This window comes from Ovis aries, chromosome 16 (assembly GCF_016772045.2).
Source record: "Ovis aries strain OAR_USU_Benz2616 breed Rambouillet chromosome 16, ARS-UI_Ramb_v3.0, whole genome shotgun sequence".
NCBI lineage: Eukaryota > Metazoa > Chordata > Mammalia > Artiodactyla > Bovidae > Ovis > Ovis aries.
The window spans coordinates 32,002,543-32,015,494 of NC_056069.1; the positions used below are offsets into that span (position 1 = coordinate 32,002,543).

Consider the following 12,952-nt stretch of genomic DNA (forward strand, 5'->3'; position numbering starts at 1 on the left):
CTTGTTAGCCATCTGTAATACACACTTTTTAAATAGTCTTTAAGTTAAACACACTCCATGATTTAGTTATGAGTTTTCTAAGGCATGAAAAACCCAGTAAAGTAGGGATTCCCTCTATGTGCCTATAGCAACAGCTGCCCTAGAAATAAGGCACATTTTGACATGTCTGGAGAACTGTTGAAGCATGTGTCTAAGTGGCTTTTCCATAAAAAGAGCATTCTGAGGAAAGAGAACATTCCAAGGAAAGAGAGTCAAGGAACATGAAGTTCTATTCAAAGATACAGTGAGAGCTGGTGAGAAAGTGTCATTTGGGAGAAGATGATGCTTTTCTTCCTCACGCTCCTGTAATCTGTCCTCTTGTCTGAGTCCTAGGACAAGGAAGTAGCGACAAAGAGTAAAAACTCAATGTGTTGGGTTACAAGGCATCAGCAACTTTGGTGCCAATGTCTTCTTGCATTATGGGAGAATTCTGTGCAATCAAGCCTGAAATGTGCAAATAAGCTTTCAGTATGTATATTCTTGGTATCACCAGCAACAGCTAAACATTTGAAGCGAGCAACAGTGGTGGAGACTTCTGTAACTTTAAGCAGCCCTTGGCTGTAAGCTTCAGGATAGCAGGGACTATCTTCTGTCTTGTTTACCATTTCTCTCTACTACTTAGAAGAGTTGTGGTCCATAAATGTCAATTCATAAATATTTCTTAAGTGATTTGATTGACAGGCATTATATTGGTAAGAAAGGAGTAAATGGAGAAACTGTGGTATGAAAACAATAACACACTGCTATTTTAAGTGCTTAACCCTTTTAACTCTATGACATTGATTCTAGTATTTGCCTCATTTTTACATATGAGGAAATTGACACATAGAAGTTTAGCAAATTGTCCAAACTTACACTTTAAAGTAGTAGGTGGTAGAACTACAACATGAACTCAAAGCAGTCCAGCACTAATGTCAATGATTCTAACTGCTTTAATATACCACCAAGATCGGCACAGGATCACTTCTTCAGACTAATCTGAGTAGGTGAGAGGCCCTGGAAAGAGGGCAGGAATAGAGCCAGAGAAAGATTTTGTGATAGTTATTGCTATCACATTTTTACTACAAGGTTGAGAAACCCAGGTTGCACCAGTTTAAGTTTACAACTATAGTAGCTAAATATATAATGATGAAAACTTCACAAAGAGTAACAGTATTTTTAAAAAGAAAGATTAGGCAATTTTGTTCTTATGTGCTTGGCTTAATGGCTATTAAATATTGAACCTTATTCTGTTTCTTTCAGTTTTAGAGACCCACAGTGGCTATTCAGCCACTGCGCATTAGTGTGACATACTTTTATCTAACAATAAAAAGTTGTCTAGGTACATTAAAGTATTATTATTGAATATTTACTCTGTCAGGCATTACATAAGTACATTATAAACATTATAATTAGTATTCAAACTGATGCTGAGAAGTCGGCATCATTATCTTGATTTCACAAAGGGTGGAAGTCACCCACAGATATCTGGTAACTTAACAAAGATTCCACAGTACATGGAAGGTCTAGGGTTGAAGACAGGTTTTTCACATATCAAATCCTGTGCACTTAATTCAAGACTTCCTCAGGGATTGTATAACATGCTGATGAAACCATGAAATCTGGAATCAGAAGAACTGGATTAGAGTTTTTTTCTTCTTTACTTTGTAACTATGACGCTCTGGGTAATGTACTTTCCTCCTATATTAGGTTGTTCTGACAACCAAATGAAAAAATATACTTTCTAAATTCATTCACAGATATTTAACATTGTTACTGTTTCTCTCCTCTGTGTCCCACAATTTGTATATATTGCTTTTATCCATTATTCACATTACATTTTAGTTAGATGGTTTCTCCCACTAGATAGTGAACTTTTCAGGTAAAGATATTTGATAATCCTTACCACTTCTAATGTGATGACTATTTCATAAGTGTTCAATAGTTTTTGTATTTATTAACTAAATGAGAGAATCAATACTGTGAGGGGAAAGTTCAAAGCTTCCAGTTTTCAGTTAGAGGTCCTATAACTTAGTCTCCATGTACTTCAACTACATTAATAGAAATGAAAGTATTCGGTAGAAGTTAAAAGCTTTATGCAAGTACAGGGTTCTACTCCTCCTTTTTCCCACTCTACCTCCCCTACCACCAACTCAAAGTTCCCACCATCCTTCATTTTGTTCTGTTGCTGAGTCCCAGTAACATAATGATGGTTAAATGACAACTGACATTACCTACTTCATGTATATTACTGTATTAGCTGCTGCAGTTAAAAATGGAGACATAGATCCTGCCATCACTTGTCCTTGCACCTTTAAAAGCATGAATCCAGCATGCATAAAGTATGTTATTTCAGTAATTAGCAAATTGAAAACAGAATCCTGAAACTGAAAGTATACTGAATGTTTCCAAACTGTGTATTTTCAAATTTAGAACACAAGGTGGCTCTCTAAACACATTTTTTAAAACAGGACACTGGCTCAGTAAGGAATTTTACCTGGGTCTCCTGCATTGCATGCGGATTCTTTACCAAATGTGAGCCACCAGGGAAGCCCCATAAAATAAAGTATCATTCATTATTCTAGAATAATAGCTTTTAATTCTCTTTGCAAAACTTCTATGCATCATTTCTGTTGGATTTTATAGTACAATTTGAAGAACTATCATATCCAATTCTTAAAAACTAGAGCTAAGAACATTAAGCTATCACTTATATTGTATAATTTAGTAAATCAGTGATTGTTTTAAGGTCAAATTTAGGCTCTACCATTAGAAGCAATTTGGGCATTAATATCTATATCATAAATCAGTTGGAAATATTAAATAAAATGTGCATGAAAAGGCTTTTTTATAGTACTTGATCTTCAATATCAATATTGTTACCATCTGGAGCTGGCAAAGGCATTGTTTATCTGATATCAAGTGAAGAAAATAAAATATAAAGATATCATGATTTACTTTTGAACAAGTCCAGTCACATATATGGTTTGTCCTTCCTAAGTGAATTAGTACACACTTTGCTTTCTAAGAGATCATTCTGACTTGTTCTTTAACTTCTACTGTGTATTATTCAGAAAAAAGGTCATTAGATTTAGAATAACTATAACTAATTTTTAAGGAAGTATTTGATTATGTTTTTCAAATAATACCCACAGATGAAACACAAGTTTAGTGATAGGTGAATATCTTGACAATCTCTGCCCCAAAACTAACCAGTTTCCCTCCCCTCAAAGCAAACACTGTTACTAGGACATTGTTTATCTTTCCAGGGATCTACAAACATACAGGGGAGAGGGTGTTTGTGCGTTAAGATATATTTTTGTAAAAATGGTAATACACTGCTGTGTACATTATTATTTTCATTTACTACATGTGGGAGATTGAAAGTTATGACCAACCTAGATAGCATATTAAAAAGAGACATTACTTTGCCAACAAAGGTCAGTCTAGTCAAGGCTATGGTTTTTCCTGTGGTCACGTAGGGATGTGAGAGTTGGACTGTGAAGTAAGCTGAGCACCGAAGAATTGATGGTTTTGAACTGTGGTGTTGGAGAAGACTCTTGAGAGTCCCTTGGACTGCAAGGAGATCCAACCAGTCCATTCTGAAGGAGATCAACCCTGGGCTTTCTTTGGAAGGAATGATGCTAAAGCTGAAACTCTAGTACTTTGGCCACCTCATGCGAAGAGTTGACTCATTGGAAAAGACTCTGATGCTGGGAGGAATTGGGGGCAGGAGGAAAAGGGGATGACAGAGGATGAGATGGCTGGATGGTACCACCAAGTTGATGGACGTGTCTGAGTGTACTCCGGGAGTTGGTGATGGACAGGGAGGCCTGGTGTGCTGCAGTTCATGGGATCGCAAGGAGTTGGCCATGACTGAGTGACTGAACTGAACTGATGCTATATCATATAAAGATACTTCATTCTTTTTGTCAGTTATATAGTAGTTCATTACAAAATATACCATAATTTATTTAACCAGATATCCACTGATAGATGTCACACTTGGAAAGGCTTTCTTCAGTCTTAAAAACATAAAAAAAAACTCCCTATATTCTCTTCTATTGTGGCTTCACTTTTTGACCTTTAATTAACTTTATTATTCAGAAAAGTTTTAGATGTATAGATGGGCTTTCCAGGTGGTGCTAGTGGTAAAGAATCTGCCTGCCAATGCAGAAGTCATAAGAGATGCTGGTTTGATCCCTGGGTCGGGAAGATCCTCTGGAGTATGAAACAACAACCTGCTCCAGTATTCTTGCCTGGAAAATCTCATGGACAGAGGAGCCTGGCAGGCTACAGTCTGCAGGGTTGCAAAGAGTCGGGCACAACTGAGTGACTGAGCACAGATGTACATAAAACTTGGGAAGATGCTACAGAGAGTTGTGAAATATCCTAAGCTGTTTCCCCTATTATTAATATCTTTAGTACAGTATGTTTATTACAATTAATGAACCAATGTTGGTACATTATTATTAACTAAAATCTAACTTTACTTGGGCTTCCCAGGTGGCACAGGTGATAAAGAAACTGCCTGCCAATGGTCGGGAAGATCCCCTGGAGAAGGAAATGGTAGCCAACTTCAGTATTCTTGCCTGGAGAATCTTATGCCAGAGGGAGGAGCCTGGTGGGTTGCGGTCTATAGGGTTGCACAGAGTCAGACACGACTAAGCGACTTAGCGTGCACGGATACTTTACTCTGATTTTCTTAATTTTTACCTAATGTCCTTTCTCTATTCTATGATTCCTCCCACAATACCACATTACATTTAGTTGTCATGTCTTCTTCAGGTCCTCTTTGCTGTGACAGTTTCTGAGCTTTCTTGTTTTTGATGCACTTAAGTTTTTCAGACTACTGGCCAGGTCTTTTGTAGATATCCCTCTATGTGAATATGACGCTTATCTCATGATGAGATGAGGTTATAGGGAGGAAGAACATAGAAGTAAAGTGCCATTTTCATCACATCATAGCAAGGGTCCCTACTATCAACATGACATCAAGCTGACCTTGATTTCATGCCTTAAGTTGTGTGTGTCAGATTTCCCCACTATATAATTACTCTTTATCATCCCCTTTTCCATTCAGTATATGTTTCACTATAGTGAAGAAAATCACTATACACAGCCCACACCTGATGAGTGCCATGTTATAATTGTATTTCCTTGAGGCCAAGTCATTTACGTAAGCTATTTGGAATTCTGCAGAGATTTATCTCTTCACCCCATTTATTTATTTATTTATTTTTATGAATATGTACTCATGGATATACCTGGGGTTTTAATCTAATACTACTTTATTTTGTTGCTCAAATTGTTCCAGCTTTGGTCATTGAGAACTTTTTCACTTGAGTCCTGTATCTTTGACATACCCCATTATTATGCAGTTTTTTTTCCTTTCTAAGTACTTTATTTCCTGATACTACAAGATGCTTTAGACTTATAGAGTTCTCACCCCCGTCTTAGAATCAGCCATTTCTTCAAGAAGTCCTGGTTCCTTTTGTAATAAGATAGTATTAGAAACTTGGTGCTAGTTTTGCTTGTTGCTATGGATTATGTGCCCTCTCAGTTGACATAACAAGGAAGTGTATGTATATGGCTTCTTTTTTTCCTTTCCTGATGCCCAGCACTTTATTAGTAAGGAGCGTTGGTCCAAGAAAGGGGAGGCTGGGATGGACAGGACTAACATTCATCTAGGGGGATTTTCCTGGTCATCAGGTGGTTTCTCCATGCAGGTTTAGAAGAAATATGGATGAAACCCACACAGAGGGTATCACTGTGACTGGCAGGTAGTAGAAGTAGGAGGGGAGCCCTAGGCATAGCTGGGCTCCTGAGACAGCAGCGTTTCCATGTTGGGCACAGATGTACCTTCCGGAACTTCTCCTAGTTCCAAGCAACATTGCTGCAGCACACAGAGACCAAGTGATGAGCTTGGAATCTGTTGAAAACAGTGGTTGTCAGGGGGCCAGGGCAAGGCCTTCCACAGGAAGGTGCAGAGCAGGTGCATCTGCATGCCACTCACCGTACACTTCTGGGAAAGTCTCTGAACTTGAGGGAACTCAGGCTCTCTTTGTACCTAGTGTTCTCCTGATGCCAGGAATGAACTGCACAGGAAGACTAGCACTACTAGGCCTGGGGTGAAGTTGCGAGGCAGCTTGTTCAACTGAGTGTAGTCCCAGACCTTTGTGCTGCAGAGCAATGCCACTTTCTCAATGAGTAGCACCATGCCAGGCTGGGTGCTCAGGCTCCCACACTCCCTGAGGGCTAGCGGGTGCACAGAGAGGGGGCAGAGTAGACACAAGGGGGGATGGTGGCAGCTGGGAGCTGAGCAGAGCACATGGCATGGATGTCTGAGAAGTGAGCGGGACTAGGACAGCATCTTTCTAACACTAAAATTTTTGACCCATCTGAAGTTTCTTCTGGTGTAGTTGTGAGGCAGGAATTCAACTGTACTTTTTCCATGTGTTTGAAGGCCTGGACTGAGCCTTGGATTTGTCATTTCTTTTTTCTTTTAAAATAAATTTATTTATTTTAATTGGAGGTTAATTACTTTACAATATTGTATTGGTTTTCCCATACATCACCATGTATCTGCCACAGGTATACACGTGTTCCCCATCCTGAACCCTCCTCCCTCCTCCCTCCCTGTACCATCCCTCTGGGTTGTCCCAGTGCACCAGCCCCAAGTATCCAGTATCATGCGTTGAACCTGGGCTGGCGACTCGTTTCATATATGATATTATACATATTTCAATGCCATTCTCCCAAATCATCCCACCCTCTCCCTCTCCCACAGAGTCCAAAAGACTGTTCTATACATTTGTGTCTCTTTTGCTGTCTCGCATACAGGATGATCGTTACCATCTTTCTAAATTCCATATATATGCGTTAGTATACTGTATTGGTGTTTTTCTTTCATTTCTTAGCTGACTGGATGCAGACAGACTACCCTCCTTTGTTTATGTTTCTTCATTATCAAAGTGGAATAATAATATCAGTCCTATCTATATAGTCTTTCAGGGCTATATTAAGGACAAAATGAAATGATAATCTGAAAAGTTCTATGTGAATTAAAAATACTTTACAAATGTAAAATTACTGTTATAGCAAAAAGCACACTCATTAGAATGACTGTTTCTATAGGTAGCAAAGAACTAACCTTGTTTCATTGCGACCTCTTTTGTTTGCATTACTCTTAATAAACAGTTAGCTTTTTCCAACTGCATATCCAGGATATTGTTCTTCCCACTGGATTCTATCATTTTCTACAGAAGAAACAGAATACATTTTATCACCAAATCAATGCTGCTATGTTGGTTTTTTTTTTAACCTAAGAATATGAAAGTATAAACCATTTAATACCTGAAAGTCTAATAATTAAGTTTGGCACATATTTTTAAATAAGTCAACTTTCTAATTTATCTTTAATTTAAAGAGTAACATAATAAAAAGTTAAAATAAGTAAACAGTTATGAAAAGTTATAAAAAGTAAAAATATGACCTAATTTGAACTCCCTTCTTTCCAACTATTCAACCTCCAGTCCTAAAACTAATCATTCCTTATAAATATTTCCAAAATATTTTATGACTATACAACTATAGGAAAGGGTCACATTATGTTCTGTTCTGCACCTTGGATTTTCCACTTAGTACTACTTTCTCAGAGATGATGGCATATAAGCATGTAAAAGTCTTACCTCATTCCCATGGACAGAGGAGCCTGGTAGGCTGCAGTCCATGGGGTCGCACAGAGTCAGACATGACTGAGCGACTTCACTTTCACTTTTCACTTTCATGCTTTGGAGAAGGAAATGGCAACCCACTCCAGTGTTCTTGCCTGGAGAATCCCAGGGACAGGGGAGCCTGGTGGGCTGCCGTCTATATGGTCACACAGAGTCGGATACAACTGAAGCGATTTAGCAGCAGCATTCTTTTTAACAGCTGCATTGAGTTTCATTCATGAATATAATTTATTTAAATAGTTCCCTATTGAGGAAGATTTGTGCTGTTCCCATTTTTTGCTATTACAGTCAATGAATAAATATTCTCAAACATATGTCTTTGTGAATAATATAATAACTGCCATGTACCCTTCAAACACCTTCAAAAATCATCAATTCATAACCTATCCTGTATGATTTGTACTTCTATCCATTCTCTATTCTCATCACTTCTGAATTTATCTCAAAGCAACTCCTTGACACTGTATTATTTCATTGATAAATATTATCATTTACATGCCTCTCTAAGAGATGACTCAAAAGTGCAATCAATACCATTATGACATTAAAAAAGAACAATATTTCTAATTTAAAATATCTAAGAATATGAGAGATAATCCCAAATTAAGCTCCAAACGCTTTGTACCAATTCCTCTCCCACCAAAGTGTTATTTCCTTCTCTCTCCTCTCTTACTTTGGTCAGAATCACTTGGTTAAAAAAATACAAGTCCATTGTTGAAAAAAAGCTCACTATATGAAAATACCCATCATCATGAAAATTTTTTTATGATGGCAATACTACGTTGTACAGAGGAAAAGAAGGAATAGAGAAGGATGATAAGAAAAAGAGAGAAAATAGAGGTAGGGATTATTCTTCCTCCTACTCCTATTTCACAAATCCACTTCCCAAATCTGATTTATCCACTTATATTTCTCAACAGATATTCCTACTCCTCTCCCAGGCAGAGGAGACAAAAAGCCTAGTATACTTGAGGATATGGTCTGACATATAATTTGTGTAGAGTTTGGGAGGGGGACTTCAAACAGGTCTGCTTTTAGGCAAAAGAGAAAAGGGAACAGATAGAACGGGAAAGACTAAAAAGGAAATTAGTCATAACAGTAAGAGATTAAGGATTGAATCTACTTCAATCCTTACTAAACCATTCTTGAGTTTATGGATATCCTGGGTATATACATATGTATTTCCCCTTTAACTTTAACAAAAGTGTATCAGTTGTTTGCTCCCTTGCCCCCCAAACATTCTGATACTAGTATTAATGACTTAACAACGACATACATTCTAAATACAGACTTTAAAAATGAGAGAGAAGGGGCTTAAAAAATACATTTCCATTATTTTTACCTTGCTTCTTTTTTGTGTATTTTTTCCTAACTCCCTCCATTGACAAAATCTGTTACACTTTCCCTTATATTCTACAATTGTCTGATATCTTTACATACCTTTTCTATCTGTGAAAAGTCATTTATAAGTTTGTCAAGATTCACACTGCTAATCTTTTTCATACATCCTTCGCTGTTTTGATTCATATCTAAACTAGTGAAGAGTAGATAGTGTTAAAACAAACAAACAAATAAAATACAAAGCACTATAATAATGATAATAGTTCAAATGCTAAAGTTCCTGTATTCCACTCATACAGCACATACTTGAGCTCCATTGCACTCAAGAGAATTTTTATTATACCCCCATTATTATTAACAATGATCAAATGAATTAAGGCTTCTCTACTCTTCTGCACACCCACTCTAGCCAAGTTTTCTCTAAACAAATCTAAAATTAGTGTAATGATATGTGCATATGTAGAAATTATTTGTCCCTATTACATAAAAATTATGTCACCATTCATCACTCAGCTCTTTGCCATCAGTATGACTGCATTTAAAATCTGATGCATTACTAAATCTGATACATGGCTTTTAAATATAGCTACCCATTTCCAGTATTCTTGCCTGGAGAATTCCATGGACAGAGAAGCCTGGCAGGCTACAGTCCATGGGGTTGCAAAGAGCTGGACACAACTGACTGATACTTGTATTTGTATGTATTCTCAATTTAAACTGTTTTAAATATTTAACTATCATGCCACAAATAATTTTTGCTGTATTTCTTGGTAGCCTGCTTGTTGCTAGGAATTGAAGTATGTCTCCTTTAAAATTCGTATGTTGAAGCTCTAAACCCAACTGTGACTATATTTGGATATAGAATATTTAGGAGAACATTAGGGTTGAATGAAATCATAAAGGTGTGGCCCTAATCTGATAAGACTGTGGCCTTATAAGAAGAGGAAGAGAGTGATTTTGTTCTCTCTCCACACGTTCACAGTGAGGATAGGCCCTGTGAGCACACAGTGAGGTGGTTGCTCTCTGAAACCCAAGGAGAGAGTCTCCACGAGGTATCAACACTGATGTCCTTAACTTTGGACTTCTCAGCTTCCAGAACTATGAGAAAATAAATTTCTGTTGTTTAAGCGACTGAGCCTGTAGTATTTTGTTATAGCAGCAGCCTGAATAAACATATACACTTAATTTTCTTATTTTGTTTAGCTGGCAACCTGTTTGATAAATAATGAACAGAAGGAAATTAATATGCTTAAAGCAAGCACTAAGTATTTCTATTCTTTCATTTTACATAAGAATACTTTGGGGTATAACCAACTAACTGCTGAAGTGAAGAATAAGAGTTCCAGTTTCAGTTCTATGGAATTCAGTTCTGCAGAATTCCAGAGGTAAGGTCAGTTTTCATTCCAATCCTAAAGAAAGGCGATGCCAAAGAATACTCAAACTAACGCACAATTGCACTCATCTCACATGCTAGTAAAGTAATGCTCAAAATTCTCCAAGTTAGGCTTCAGCAATACATGAACCATGAACTTCCAGATGTTCAAGCTGGTTTTAGAAAAGGCAGAGGAACCAGAGATCAAATTGCCAATATCTGCTGGATCATCAAAAAAGCAAGAGAGTTCCAGAAAAACATCTATTTCTGCTTTATTGACTATGCCAAAGCCTTTGACTGTATGGATCACAATAAACTGTGGAAATTCTGAAAGAGATGGGAATACCAGACCACCTGACCTGCCTCTTGAGAAATCTGTATGCAGGTCAGGAAGCAATAGTTAGAACTGGACATGGAACAACAGACTGGCTCCAAATAGGAAAAAGAGTACGTCAAGGCTGTATATTGTCACCTTGCTTATTTAACTTCTATGCAGAGTACATCATGAGAAACGCTGGGCTGGAAGAAGCACAAGCTGGAATCAAGATTGCCAGGAGAAATATCAATAACCTCAGATATGCAGATGACACCACCCTTATGGCAGAAAGTGAAGAGGAACTCAAAAGCCTCTTGATGAAAGTGAAAGTAAAGAGTGAAAAAGTTGACTTAAAGCTCAACATTCAGAAAACGAAGATCATGGCATCTGGTCCCATGGAAATAGAGGAAACAGTAGAAACAGTGTCAGACTTTATTTTTTGGGCTCCAAAATCCTGCAGATGGTGACAGCAGCCATGAAATTAAAAGACGCTTACTCGCTGGAAGAAAAGTTATGACCAACCTAGATAGCATATTCAAAAGCAGAGACATTACTTTGCCAACAAAGGTCAGTCTAATCAAGGCTGTGGTTTTTCCAGTGGTCATGTATGGATGTGAAAGTTGGACTGTGAAGAAAGCTGAGTGCCGAAGAATTGATGCTTTTGAACTGTGGTGTTGGAGAAGACTCTTGAGAGTCCCTTGGACTGCAAAGAGATCCAACCAGTCCATTCTGAAGGAGATCAGCCCTGGGATTTCTTTGGAAGGATTGATGCTGAAGTTGAAACTCCAGTACTTTGGAGCCAGTCTGTTGTTCCATGTCCAGTTCTAACTGTTGCTTCCTGACCTGCATACAGATTTCTCAAGAGGCAGGTCAGGTGGTCTGGTATTCCCATCTCTTTCAGAATTTTCTGCAGTTTATTGTGATCCATATAGTCAAAGGCTTTGGCATAGTCAATAAAGCAGAAATAGATGTTTTTCTGGAACTCTCTTGTTTTTTTGATGATCCAGCAGATGTTGGCAATTTGATCTCTGGTTCTGACAGGGCATGTGCAAATGCCTGGTGTGTGACAGTGGCAGTGATAAGTAGTCCAAAGTAAAAGGTAAGTAAAATTCCTAAAGTAATTACTCAATATAAATTTGAGGACATATTGTTTAAAACGAGGTACCCCAAAACATAGACATTGTTTGACAATTTGTTACTTTATAAAGAAATCCCATTTCCTTCTTTTTATATTATAGTGCATTAATAACTATTAGTGGTTTTAAATTTGAATTTTAGCTGCGTATTTTCAGTTTACTGAATTATTATCGTCTGTATCACATATAGTAGTAAAACTCTAAAATAGTTAAAACTTGATCCTTAAGACAGAAGACTAACTGTAATAGCATCCCATGATGCTATTAAAATATTTAAATGCAATAAAATTCCTTTTTGGGCAAAATTTAGGAATCATCACAATATATATTTTTGTTTAATTTATAGGAGAATCTGAAGTAATGATGCAAAATCTTTCCTCACAACTTTTTTCCTTAATTTCTAACATTTTTTTAATTAAAAAATTTTTTTATTGAAATACAGATGATTTAACAATGTTGTGTCATGCTCTGCTATACAGCAAAGTCTCTCAGTTATGTACATATATTCTTTTCCATTATGGTTTATCACAGGATATTGAATATAGTTTCCTGTGCTATAAAATAGAACCTTGTTCGTTGTCTTTCCTACATATAACAGTTTGCATCTGCTAATCCCAAACTCCTAGTCTTTCTCTACCCTACCCTCTTCCTCTTGGCAAACACAAGTCTGTTCTCTATGTCTGCAAGTCTGTTTCTTTTTTTTATAGATAGGTTCATTTATGCCATATTTTAGACTCCACATACAAGTGATACTGTATGGTATTTCTATTTCTCGTTCTGACTTATTTCACTTAGTATTATACTCTATAGTTGCATCCATGCGCCTGCAAATGGTATTAGTTCATTCTTTTTTATGGCTGAGTAGTCCATTGTGTATATGTACCACATCTTCTTTATCCATTCATCTGTTGATAGACATTTAAGTTGTTTGCATCTTTTGGCTATTGTGAATGGTGTTGCTATGAACATAGGAGTTCACAGCATGTATCTGAATTACAGTTTTGTCTGGGTATATGCCCAGGAGTGGGATTGC

General features: G+C 37.2%; 1 protein-coding gene across 1 annotated transcript in view; it reads right to left on the reverse strand.

The window, feature by feature from the left end:
• CCDC152 (coiled-coil domain containing 152) overlaps positions 1 to 9,281 on the reverse strand; it is a 39,253-nt gene extending 29,972 nt beyond the window's left edge. The window contains exons 1-2 of the mRNA XM_042233820.2: positions 9,195 to 9,281; positions 7,172 to 7,277 (exon numbers count right to left, since the gene is read on the reverse strand). Coding sequence (XP_042089754.1) covers positions 7,172 to 7,277; positions 9,195 to 9,281 — 193 coding nt within the window. The remainder of the gene's footprint in view (positions 1 to 7,171; positions 7,278 to 9,194) is intronic.
• Positions 9,282 to 12,952: the final 3,671 nt, after the last annotated feature.